At 31.5% G+C, this 12,546-nt stretch overlaps 2 protein-coding genes across 2 annotated transcripts; both read left to right on the forward strand.

Annotated features, from left to right (window-relative positions):
• The first annotated feature begins 1,221 nt into the window (after positions 1-1,221).
• On the forward strand, positions 1,222-3,584 carry LOC103489099 (homeobox-leucine zipper protein ATHB-13). Its single transcript, XM_008448107.3, has 3 exons — positions 1,222-1,802; positions 1,921-2,300; positions 2,766-3,584. The coding sequence occupies exons 1-3, from the start codon at positions 1,658-1,660 to the stop codon at positions 3,138-3,140; spliced, it is 900 nt and encodes a 299-aa protein (XP_008446329.1). The 5' UTR covers positions 1,222-1,657; the 3' UTR covers positions 3,141-3,584.
• A 2,419-nt stretch (positions 3,585-6,003) lies between these two features.
• Positions 6,004-7,081, forward strand: LOC103489098 (uncharacterized). The gene is made up of 2 exons (XM_008448106.3): positions 6,004-6,675; positions 6,813-7,081. Exon 1 carries the CDS (start codon positions 6,059-6,061, stop codon positions 6,647-6,649), a length of 591 nt encoding a protein of 196 aa, XP_008446328.1. The 5' UTR covers positions 6,004-6,058; the 3' UTR covers positions 6,650-6,675; positions 6,813-7,081.
• The last annotated feature ends 5,465 nt before the right edge of the window (positions 7,082-12,546 follow it).

A 12,546-nucleotide genomic window follows, 5' to 3' on the forward strand; every position in this document is an offset into this window, starting at 1 on the left:
ATAATCACTAAATGTAATGATCATTTAAGACCTTGTTAGTCGACTATAATAACCAACTTAGAGCTCCAAACGGGTGAGGTGAGTGAAATCTGTTTTCTTTTCAAATTTGGAGAAAGAAAGGAAAGAAAAGAGATGATGGGAAAGAGGTTGGTCCTGGTGCACGATACCCTGTTGGTGGGTTAGGTAGCAACCCCTGCCCAACCCTTTCTTCGGACCCATCCCTTAGATTCCTGCCCCCACCACTCTTAGCCAACTCACTCACTTCTCTCTTTTCTCTTTTTTTCTTAACTTAACCTTCTTTCTAATTTCTTCTTTTCCTTTTCTTTTCTTTCTTCACTTTACTTTACTTTTCATTCTTCTTCTTGAAAAAAAAAAAAAAGGTAAAAAAGATTTCCCCCCTTTTCACTTATTATATATCACCTATACCAAGTTTTCCTCTCTTCTTTTCTTTGCTTTTCCCCCTCTCAAATCACCCCTTTTTAATATTTGGTTGCTAAGTCTTCATATTGGGATTCAACAAGAATTCACACTTTTGGATTTTTAGTTGAATTTTTTTAAAAAAAATCATACACCTTACACTAAAATTTGATTCCATCCCCCCCTCATTTAAAGGCTTTAACAACTAAATTGGAATCTACTAACTTCAAAAGTACTTTACCCTCACCTTCATATTTATATCATTAAAAATATAAATTTTATGTGTGTGAATGTGATTTCTTATATATATATATATATATATATATATATATTTTTCATACAACTGTCATGCATATATATATATATATATATATATATATATATAAGATGATTTGTGGAAAAAGTGCCATTCATTTCTCTCCAAAAAGATTTCAAAAAAGTTACCCATTAACTCTTAACTCTTTGATTAAAGCTAATGATGAAAATTTTTGACTTAAACCTCTAAATCATTACTTCCAACTTAATTAATAATTTATTCCTCCTAAGCTAATTTTATTATTACACTGCTTTGACATGACCCCTGTTTGATTTATTGTTAAGTAATGTAGATTTTGTGTTAATAATATATATATATACTAAATATCTGAAATATTTCAATTACTGCAGCTGTTGTTTTGTGTTTTTCTTTAATTAAATTATTTTTTTAGCTTCTTTTCATTTATATATCTCCGTACAAGATGAAAATTTGTAATTAAAAGCTGCTCGATTTATATATACATACCCCAATAATATATATTATGTATATATAAAATAAAAGAATCCTGCAGCACAAATACGAAGCTAAGAAGAAGTGAGATCACACGTTCTCTTTTCTTTTCTTTTCTTTTTTTTTTTCTCTTTTTATTTTCCTCTCTCTTTCTACGTATCTATTAGAGAGAAGAAATTAATGGAGGTCTTTGTAGAAGCTAATATGGTATATAACCCAATATTTCACATATAAATCCCTCCCATCTCTCTTCTCTCCATTAATTGAACCAACCCAACTTGGCCTTTTCAAAAAAAAAAAAAAAAAAAAAAAAAAAAAGGAATTGTGTGTTTCTCTAAGTGAACCCAAGAAGGGGAATTTAAAAGAAGGGGAAAAAAAAAAAAAAGAAACCCGATTCATAAATTCAATCCTCTACTTCGATTAAGAAAGACAAGATTCCAGCCGCACAGGGCGGCGATTGAAGCTCCGGCCACCATGACAAGCAATGGGATGGCTTTTTTTCCAGCAAATTTCATGTTACAACCTTCCCATGAAGATCATGATCATCATCATCACCACTCTAATTCTCCTCCATCTCTCAACCCAATTCTACCTTCTTGCACACCTCAAGATTTTCATGGTAAATTTTTTTCTCAATCATATATCTAAAAAGACAAGAAAGGTTGAATCTTTTGGGATGAGTTTTTGATTAAAAAAAAAAAGAAAAAAATTGAATCTTTATGGTTTCTTCTTTGCAGGGGTTGCATCTTTTCTAGGAAAACGATCTATGTCATTTTCAGGGGCGGAAATGGTTGAAGAAGGGAATAACGGTGAGGATGAATTTTCTGATGATGGGTCACAGGCAGGTGAGAAAAAGAGGAGACTTAATATGGAGCAAGTTAAAACACTTGAGAAAAATTTTGAATTGGGGAATAAGCTTGAACCTGAGAGAAAAATGCAGCTTGCTAGAGCTCTTGGTTTACAGCCAAGACAGATTGCAATTTGGTTTCAAAACAGAAGGGCGAGATGGAAGACTAAACAACTTGAAAAAGACTACGATCTTCTCAAGAGACAATTTGAAGCTATCAAATCAGATAATGAAGCCCTCAAATCCCACAACCAAAAACTTCAAGCAGAGGTAAATCCCTAATTTATATAATGAATTCCTTCATCAACTTTAGATTTTGATACTATTAATATTAGTACATGATGATTAAAGTTCAGATTTTGAACGCAAAAATATGGTAATGATGACTCCAAAAAGGTGCATAGGACTATGTGTCTGTGGGAGAGAGAGAGAGAGAGAGGGAGACAACATTAATATTAAATTTACTTTTCTTAATTATATTAACTTTAAGTTTTTAAGATGAATCGATGTATTAACATCGTATTTAAGCAAGTGTAGCGTTCAAACGTCCTCTCCTTATGAGTGATCTAATTTAAGTTTTTTTTGGTGAATTTTGGGAATTAAAAGGAATTAGAAAGGGTGGATGTATATGTAATATATGTATATGTACGTAAAATGTAAATTATATTGAAGGAAGTTTTTTTTTTCTTTTTCTTTTTTTTTTTTTTTTTTGATTGGGTGATGATCAATACACAGATAATGGCACTAAAAAGTAGAGAACCAACAGAATCAATCAACTTGAACAAAGAAACAGAGGGATCATGCAGTAACAGAAGTGAAAACAGCTCTGATAACATAAAATTAGACATATCAAGAACACCAGCCATTGATAGTCCTCATCAACAACATCCAACAAATAGGCCACTTTTTCCCACTTCTTCATCACTAAGGCCTCCAGCATTAGCTCAACTCTTTCAAACCTCATCAAGATCATCAGACCATCCACCAAAACAAATTGATAATCATCATCAAATCCCTAAAGAAGAAAGCAGCAGTTTGTCCAATATGTTCTGTGGAATGGATGACCACTCGGGGTTTTGGCCTTGGTTGGAGCAACAACATTTCAACTGATTTATCATATATCATCATCATCATCATCATCAAAATTCCTCCATCTCTATCCCCATCTCCATCTCCATCTCCCATGATATCAAAAAAAAAAAGAAAAAAAAAATATATTAATAATGTCATAATATTAATATGTTTAATTTAATTGGATTTTTCTCAGAGAAATATGATCATCAAGACTCCTCTTCTTCCCACCCCCTCCCCCAATGAATTTGCATAATTTGTCATGAGTTTTTTCTTTCTCTCTTTTCATTTTTCTTCTCAACTTAAAGGTTTGTGCTTTTTTTTTCTTTCCCTTTTTCCTTTTTGGTGTTAGATTATTATTTGTCATTGTATAAATTAGTGGAACATATATATATATAAATATATATCATATTTATATTTTCAGGTGGCGGTTATTGAGAACCCCCTTATGGAGGAATGAATAATAAAGATGTTCTTTTTGTTTTTTGGGTTTTGAATTTTAAGCAAGTAAATCATCAGAAGATTATATAATTATTGGATGATGCATTTGGAGGAGTTAATAACATTAAAAATAAAAAGGGTATTATATGCTTATAGTTTTTCTCTGTGTGACAATAATAAAGTGAATATTGGATGGCAATGATTTTGGGTGATGATTTTTGGGTGCATGAAAAAGAAAAATCTACCATGAAAAGGCAGAGGCAAAGGCAGGTATTAAAATAAAAAATAATAATAATAATAATAATTGAATAAAGGGAGAGGGAATCAAACACACATCCCAAGATTGGAAAGAAGACAAAGAGATGGAAGAATGGTTTAGAAAAAAACAAAGGAAAGTTGGAGAAATGGTCGCTCTCTCGTGAAATAGACCTCTTCACAATCACTGATTTTTTTCTTCTTCTTTATGATCACAAATTGATACCCAAACAAAAAAACAACATAACAAGATGAGGTATCAATATAACTTATGATAATTACTTCTCTTTCTCCTCTCATGTGAACCCCCACTCCCACCCACTCCTCTACTCATTTCCACATCTTTCCTTTTTTTATTATTCAGTATAATTCTCACAACTTATTAGACTAAAAACATCCCCATTAAACTTTATGAATTCTTTTTTAAATTAATAGAATTCTAAAAACCAATAAAACCCTAGACTCTTAGGGTAAAAGACAGTTTTTTTTTGTTACTCTCTATGTTTTAATATTTATAACAACGTAATCCTCATTCAATTTTGATATCTACCAATAACTTCATGACCTTTAAATTTTATAACAATCTAGTCTATATCACAAGAAAAAATTCCATCAAAATTTGAGGGTTTGGCTTTTATTATCTAAGTATTTATAAAGAAGTTTAACTCTATCTTTTCTATTTGTGAAAACTAACTCTATGTGGCATAATGGTTGATTCACAATTCTCAGTCCAAAAGTCAAAGTTTTACCTTTATACGAACAATCGGGATGGTTCCAACCTTAGATTTACTTCTATTTATCTATATCTATACGTACAACAATACTAATAATAGTAGTAGTAGTAGATAGGTTTATATATATACCATACATATATTATCAATTTGCCCATAAAATATCCAAATTTTGTGATTCTTCATTAGAACAGTAGAAGCAGATAAATGACTTCAGTCACCTCCATACAAGAAGAAAACTTGAAGAAAAATGAAACTATACTTTTAGAGAGGTGTAGGTGTAGTTGATAGCTATTACGAACGTACCGAAAATATTTATATTAGCTTTTGTTAAATAATATGATATTAAATTTACTTTCGTTCTTTAGTTTAAGTTTTTGAATTAGTGAGTAATTTAAAAATTAAAATAATAGAAAATGGGTTTGATTTCCTTATAATTGAAAATTTTAAAACATAAGGAAAATAAAATGAAATGAAACTTTATAAACAGTAGAAGGTTAAATTGAGAAAGACAGTAACCCAATTATGGGTGATGAGTAGGGCCTTATATAGGAGAGACTGTGGAGAGGTTTGAATGTAATTAGCAAGTTTAAAAGTTTTAAGGAAATATTAAGAACTGCTTTACATAATTTAATTAATGTAATTAGCAACTGCTCGATCATTCAAGAGTTCAATAAATTAACAAAAAAGAAACTGACATTACATAATTTAAAGAGAGAAGCCGACAAGTTCTGTATTCCCTTCTGGTCTGGGCATCCATCCTCTGCTCTATGCATATTTATGTGTTTTTTTCTTTCTAATACAATTGATTGCGTGAGTAATTGAATCTTCCTTCTTTAAAGAGTTGAGGTTCATATTAATACCATAAAGTAAAAATTCACTTTGCTGCATATGTTAGAATCCGATGCACCACAATTAGCTTCCTACACTTTTTTTGTTACACTTAAAAAAGATTCAAGATTTTATATAATTATTGGTTCATGATTTTAATTGATACTTCCTTCAAACTTAATTAAAAATATACTATACGTGCTCCTAAAAAACAGTAATATGTAGATCGAGGGTAAGTAATTAGATTCAAAATAATTTAGTAAATAGCAATTTTCTTTTTTTTTTTTTTTTTTTTAATTTGTAAACACAGACAGAAGGAACATATTGAATGAATACTATTTTGTGTTTTGATACCCAACACCACCAACTCCCTAATGCGAGAGAATCTTAATCTCATTGGACTTGGACGTCTATGCCAAGGCCCAATAACAATCCAAATTGGGCCTAGACATCCAACCGGGCCGCTTTCCCTTAAAATTAGAGATCCATACCCCAATATATTATTAACAGAAAGAAATAAAAATAGAGGAGGCCACGTGGCCGAAATAATATCCACGAACAATCAGTCCTCTAAATTGACCACAGCTTTTGGGCCCCACAATTCATCCTCCAACCAATAGAAACTAAGAGATCTCAAAATCATCCTTAACCATTTCTCTGCTTCATTTCTCCCCTTACACTTCCGGATAACGCCCCCAAATGGCCGGCTCCTCCACTTCCATCTTCTCACCCACCGCCGCCACCGCCGCCACAGCCACCTCCTCCTCCTCCTCAAACCACCGACCACTCTTATACAATTTCCCCTCAAAAATCACTCCACAATTCCACAGACCCACCACCCGCATCCTCGTCTCCTCCTCCACCAACACTTCTCGCGCTGCCGCCAATTCCAAAAACGCCGCCGAAGAAATCGTTTTCTTCGACGGCGGCGCCCACTACGGCGACCTGGTAGCAAATCTTCTTCTGGGTTTTACTCTGCTTTGGCTGCCCTTAACTCTGGCCGCGGTTTCTAGGGCTTTTTATCTCAGATACAGATTCACCAACCTACGGGTAACGGTGATTTCGGGACTGACGGGTGAGGATAGGAGTGATTTCTCGTATGAAGTGATAAAGGACGTTCAGGTGGTGCCACGTTTCATCGGAGAATGGGGTGATGTTGTAATTACTCTCCAAGATGGTACTAAGGTTGATCTTAGGAGCGTTCCCAAGTTTAGAGAGATCGCTAAGTACTGTCTTTCTATGGCGGATAAACCTGCCGTTCCTAAAGAAACTGGCCCTAAAGGATTTTAGGGATATATCCATTCAGTTCCCTCTGTGTACGTAATTCTAACTTTACTCCTTTTTTGTTTTTGAATTTCTTCTTGGGATTTGGATGGAGGGTGTATGAGTATCGTTTACATATGTGTATCAAATTGTGGGAATTAGTATACAGTTCTTCATTGAATTTTGCCAGGACTATATGATTGAGATGTTTATCCATGGATGGAGATTGGACTTGTAAATGCCTAACTTCAAATTGGATGGATCTAAAAAGGCATCGAGTCAAGTGTATATTAACTAGAGTGGGTTTGAAGTTACGCATTGCTAATTATGATGCTCCTTTCATGGCTTTGAATTGGTTAATCGTTTTGAATATCGCATTGCAATTTCAATCTTATGTTCAACAACAAATTAAAATAGAGGACCGAAATTTTAATTTTAAGTCGAAGACATTTGCATCTATGTTCAAGTTGGTCACGTTGATGGTTTCTTTTTCTTGTATGCTTAATCGCATGCCCATATAGTGTATTAATTGTCAGAGGACTTAACGAAGAAAATGTATCATAAGGTTGTTAACTCTAATTGTTGTGTTTGATTTTAGTTGGCTTTAAAACTTCCAAATTTGATTGCATAGTCTTTGTAAATATTACTATTACTTGATTAGTAATCTAATCGTGGAATCATCACGATAGTTGTCGAGGTGAGTATGGTTAAATTGATTTGTTCTAAACCATTTTCTCAATATATGTCCTCCACTCTACTTGTTCACTATGAAATGCGTAGTTGAATTTTATAAATATAACATCACATTATCTGATGTAATTTTATTTCTGGACTCGGCCATGTATAGTAATTAAAATATTAGTGTCACCAACCTAAGCTTTATTCTTTCATATGTTTCAAATGTCATCGTCTTTGGTTCTGCCATACAAATACCTTGCCTATAAGTAATGCCACGTGAATCATCATATATTGGTTAAGTGGTAAAAAAAAGTGTCTCAATAATCATGAATTCAAATCAATGGTGATTACCTACCTAAAAAGAAATTAATAAATATAATTTTTAAACAAGTTAATAGGGTGTATTATATATATTATGTTTGCATTAGTGACATTTTATAGCTTATTTTTTATGTAAGATATCAATTTATCTCTTATGTTGATATCAAATCTAGGAAAACGTAGAAATATCAACCGATGAAATTTAATATTATAACGGAGTGAGTTGTGATTTATTTGATTTGTATTCTGTTTAGTTTAATAATTTGAGGATGAAATTTCAAACACAAAACAAAATTGTATAATTTTATGTTTAATGAGTCGAATTATGCTTAAGATGGAACTAGTAACACTAAGGTGTGAGAACAAAAAATACGCCGAAAAAAGTAGTGTTGTAATGCATTTGAATTGACTTTCTAAGTGTTTATAAATTCTTCTTAAACATTTAGAATGATAATTCAAACATGCATTTAAATTGTGGTAAGTACGTACCTAGTTGGACTAAAAATCTTGGAATTTCTTGATAATTGGATATTGAGCTGCATTTCATGAGTTGTGTGATTATCTTGTAGGGGACTAAATTTAAGATGTATATAATGTATTTGACTAAAATTGAATACCTTGAACAAATCTTAAAGTTCTAGTCTTAAAAGATAATTCAACTAAATATACGTAGTACATTATTATTATATGTACTAGGAGTGTTAAAAAAACTTGATGATCCTCAACATCACTAGACATATTTTGTTTCTTTAGTACACTTAATGACTGAGCACATGAGAAGAGAAACAATAGTACTTTGAAAAACCAACAAGAGGGCAACTTACTTGGTTGGGGGTGTGGCAGAGCTATCATTTTGAAGGTCAAATCAAATCTACACATAAATAATGCAGCCCAAAGCCAAACCAAACCAAGTATGAATACTTCAATCATGCCCTATTAACCCATCATATGGACTTCCATTCAAATCTAAAACAAAAAAACTTTATGTTCACCCATTTCACCAACATATATAAGCTATGCATACTATAAAGTTTAAAACTTTCGCCTCTCGATTCATCCGTTTCTTGACGTTTGATCGGAATGACCTTTCTAAGCTCTAAAATCTAGAATTTCAGCCCTAAACTAACAAGCACAAGTTGCACAACCATAAGTGAAATGAAATAAAATCTTAGTTTAAGGAGAGAAGGGAAAGAGAGAAAAAAAAAAAAAAAACATGAGCGCATCTGATCTGACCCCAAATGTTATGATGTCAACTCTCACAGCCCAGTTGTGAGCCCAAGTATTGGTTCAAGGTAACTAGAGATGGAAATTGTAGGCCCATAAATGGGTGGTAGGCCCAATTAGACATCATTGAAATGACATGGGCCTCGGAGTTAATCATAACCTTATGGCCCATTTCAAACCCACAACTTTTGTGCAAGGACATGACAATTGACAACTGAGATTGTGACATTTTTAGTAATGTAATAATAATAGTTCCTTTTATTTTCTTTTTTTTTTTTTTTTTTTTTTTGAAAAAGGTTTCTCAAATGGTAATAATTAATGGCTAAAATTTCATGCAAGTCTGCAGTTTGCAGTGAAAAAAAAAAGAAGAAGAAGAAGAAGGCCATCCATTGCAACCTTTTTAACTTACATCTCCATTAAAACTTAAGAGAAGAGACCTATTTCTTTTATGGGACCCTCTAAAGGCTTACAAAATTAAAGCAAATCATTTCAATTGACAGAGAAATGAATGAATTCAGTTTGATGAAGATGGGTGTAGCTTTAAAAAACACACACACACACACACACACACATATATATATATATGGCCCCAATCAAAAAACCTCTTTAATTTCAATCATATAAATATGCATGGAGATATGAGTTTTAACATATCCATTAAAAGTGCTAAATGTAAAAAAAGAAAAAAAGAAAAAAAAAAGGTCATTTAGTTAAATTGGATTAGATTATTAAAGAAAGAAAGTGAGTTACTTTAGTTGTTAGAGGTTGTGAGTCTGACAAGATCATTTTTTTTATTTTTATTTAGACCCATTGAAACAAAGTTTGGTGGCAATACAGACTTGGGCAGAGAGAAAGATAGAAAGAAAGAAAGAAAGAAAAGGAATAAATTGGATTTTGAGGAAGTGAAGTTAGCTGAGATTTTTTGCCAGCTTATTCACTCCAGACTTTTGACCATGTTTCAGCATTTGTCTACCACAACATGGGAGGTGAGGTCAAGTCAAGGGCAGAAATGAGAGAGAGAAATTCAGTGTGCTATGCTATGTTTTGATGAAGAAGAAAAGAGAAAACAAACTCATTAAATGGATCTTTATAATAAAAGAAATGGTAAAGAGAAAGTCCTGTTTTTGCTATTTTGACAGAGTGTAATTCTGCTACAAAAGACATGGCTGGGGATGGCCCTCTCTCATTCAAATTCTCTCTATACATATGGGGGGGGGGGGGGGGGGGGAGTTTAATTAATTAAAAGTCTCAAAAGTTTATATAGAATGATCTTTGTGGATATTGTATTTATTTTATTGGGAATATTATTTATGTAATTGTGGAGCAGTGTGCCTCCAAGGAAAAGACATGATTAAAGCACCAAAACAATCAAATGGAGTTTGATTTTGTATTGATTATTGGAAACAGTATTTAGAGCAGTAGTAGGTTGTCACTTGAGACTTGAGTGAGTGTGACATCAATTTTGGTGTAGTGGGATTTTTTATTAGAATCAAAAATACAAATTATCAAACATATGGAAAAAAATAAAAAGTTAACAATTAAGTAGGGTAAGCTGTTATAGTTCGTTCGATATTTTAAACTTAAAATTATAACCGAAGCTAAATTATGTCTTTGTTTAAATTTTATTATCTTTTACACGAATAACTATGTTTATTTCGTAGAGTTTCCAAATCTTAAATTTACATAATAATATTCTAAGGATGTCTTATAATTATTCATTAACTTATAATTAACTAATATAAATTGAACTTACATAACATGTTTATTCTAATTTTTTTCTAAATTTATATAGTTTAATTATTTTAGCTGTTAGTTTTCTCAACAAAAACAATCTATTAATTAATTTTTTTTTTTATAAAAATACACATACTATACAAATATACTAATTTAGATTTAAATTTGAAGATTTAAATTAAAGAGTAAACCATATTTATTAAAATAAATAAATAAAAACAAAATATCTATTTATATAATAAAAGAAAGGTTTACAAAAAAAGTAAAAAGAAAAATGAAGAATCACAAAAATCCATATTTTAGAAGAAAATAAAAGACTTTGAAGATACCATTGGAGAAGACATACTAAAATACAAAAGAATCTTCAAATGTTAGATCATCTCTAAAACAAAGCGTGTATAATAAAACAAAGGATTGATGCATTATTAAAGACATAGGTAATTAGGGGTGAGAAAAGGGAGGGGTGAAAGTTAGATTAGATTGAAAATGGGAGTTAAGAGTGTGAGAAATGGAATGGGGGAAAGGGCATAGGATTCCCAAAGCATTCATCTTTAGGAAGAGCGTGAGCGTGCTTTGTATAAAAAGATAGTGAAAGAAATTAAAAGAAAATAGTAAGAATGAATGAATGATATTGAAAAGGGAAGTAGGCAGCAGCAGCAGCAGCAATATCTAGGAAAATGGGGTGCCCACATTGTTGGAATCCCCAAGTAAGTGAACCCCAACATACATATATATGCATATATATATATATATATATATATATATATATATATATATATATATATATATATATGAAAAGCTAAATAGGGATGAAATATTTATAATTGCATAACACTCTAATTTCTGTTCCACACGTGGGACCTTTTTTTTCTTTTTCTTTCAATTTAACATGGGATCCGCCTATGTTATATTTTGTCCCAACCCATCAACCAAAAATCCTACCTTTTCTTTTCTTCACTTCACTACAAATTAAAGAGATAACCCCAAAAATAAAGGCTGAAAAAGGCACATTTTAATTTCCCACTTTAAAAAAAAAAAAAAAAAAAACTTTGCCCTCTCTTTCAAATGTTTATTTATCACATTTTTTTTATTTTTTTTTAAAATCCAAACGTAATAAAATAGAAAAATATTTGATATATTTAAGAAAGAAAAGAGAAAAATTTAACAAAAACATAGTCGAACAATTACGTGAGATAAAAAAAAATGAGTTCAATCGAAGATAAATGGATGTGTGATTTTGATTAAGTAATGTACGTAGGAAAGTGATTAAAATGTCAAACCAGGAAGATTAGTTTGGATAGAAAAGGGAGATGATTAAGGATAAGAAATAGGGGGGGGGGGGGGGGGGAATTGTGGTATTGAAAAGGAAAAAAGCAAAAGGAAAGGGTAGAAAGTTATTTTGTACTCTTAGCATTGCTTTTGTCTTTATGTCTAGGAGTAAGCTTTATTATTTTGTAGGGTAAATCTCTCTCATGCTTTTTAAGACCTTATTACCACCAAAATTTGAACTTAAATTTAGTAACCAACAAAAGAAAAGAAAGGAAATACAATGATTAGAGGAGCGCCATACCAAAATCCCCTAATTGGGACCCTCAATAGTGAATGTATATATAAAAAAGAATGGATTGTTCTAATTGGAGTATTGTTTTAATAATCAACCCAAATCACTAAAAACAAGACACCTCAATGTGAAACTTAAATTAAATTTTTTATTTTGTATTCATCTTTTTTTAATTAAAGAAAGTTTAGGAGATGATAAAGTGTGTAGTGATGATGGGCTATTTTTGCTTTTCCGAAAGAAACACCAAAGAGGACCAAACACTCTTACAACATAACATTTTTCTTTTCTTACCATTTATGTCTCTTTCAGCCTATAAAATTGGTAAATCGATATTTTGTAATTTTAAAACAAATTAACATGAACATCACTTACATTACATCTACATTAACCATATTTTGTTGCTTTT

Source organism: Cucumis melo, chromosome 10 (assembly GCF_025177605.1).
Source record: "Cucumis melo cultivar AY chromosome 10, USDA_Cmelo_AY_1.0, whole genome shotgun sequence".
NCBI classification, from domain to species: domain Eukaryota; kingdom Viridiplantae; phylum Streptophyta; class Magnoliopsida; order Cucurbitales; family Cucurbitaceae; genus Cucumis; species Cucumis melo.

Coding starts and splice junctions, on each gene's coding strand:
- LOC103489098 (XM_008448106.3), top strand. CDS start 6,059: ATGGCCGGCTCCTCCACTTCCATCTTCTCACCCACCGCCGCCACCGCC.
- LOC103489099 (XM_008448107.3), top strand. CDS start 1,658: ATGACAAGCAATGGGATGGCTTTTTTTCCAGCAAATTTCATGTTACAA. Junction 1,803..1,920: donor CACACCTCAAGATTTTCATG/GTAAATTTTTTT, acceptor TCTTCTTTGCAG/GGGTTGCATCTTTTCTAGGA. Junction 2,301..2,765: donor ACCAAAAACTTCAAGCAGAG/GTAAATCCCTAA, acceptor ATCAATACACAG/ATAATGGCACTAAAAAGTAG.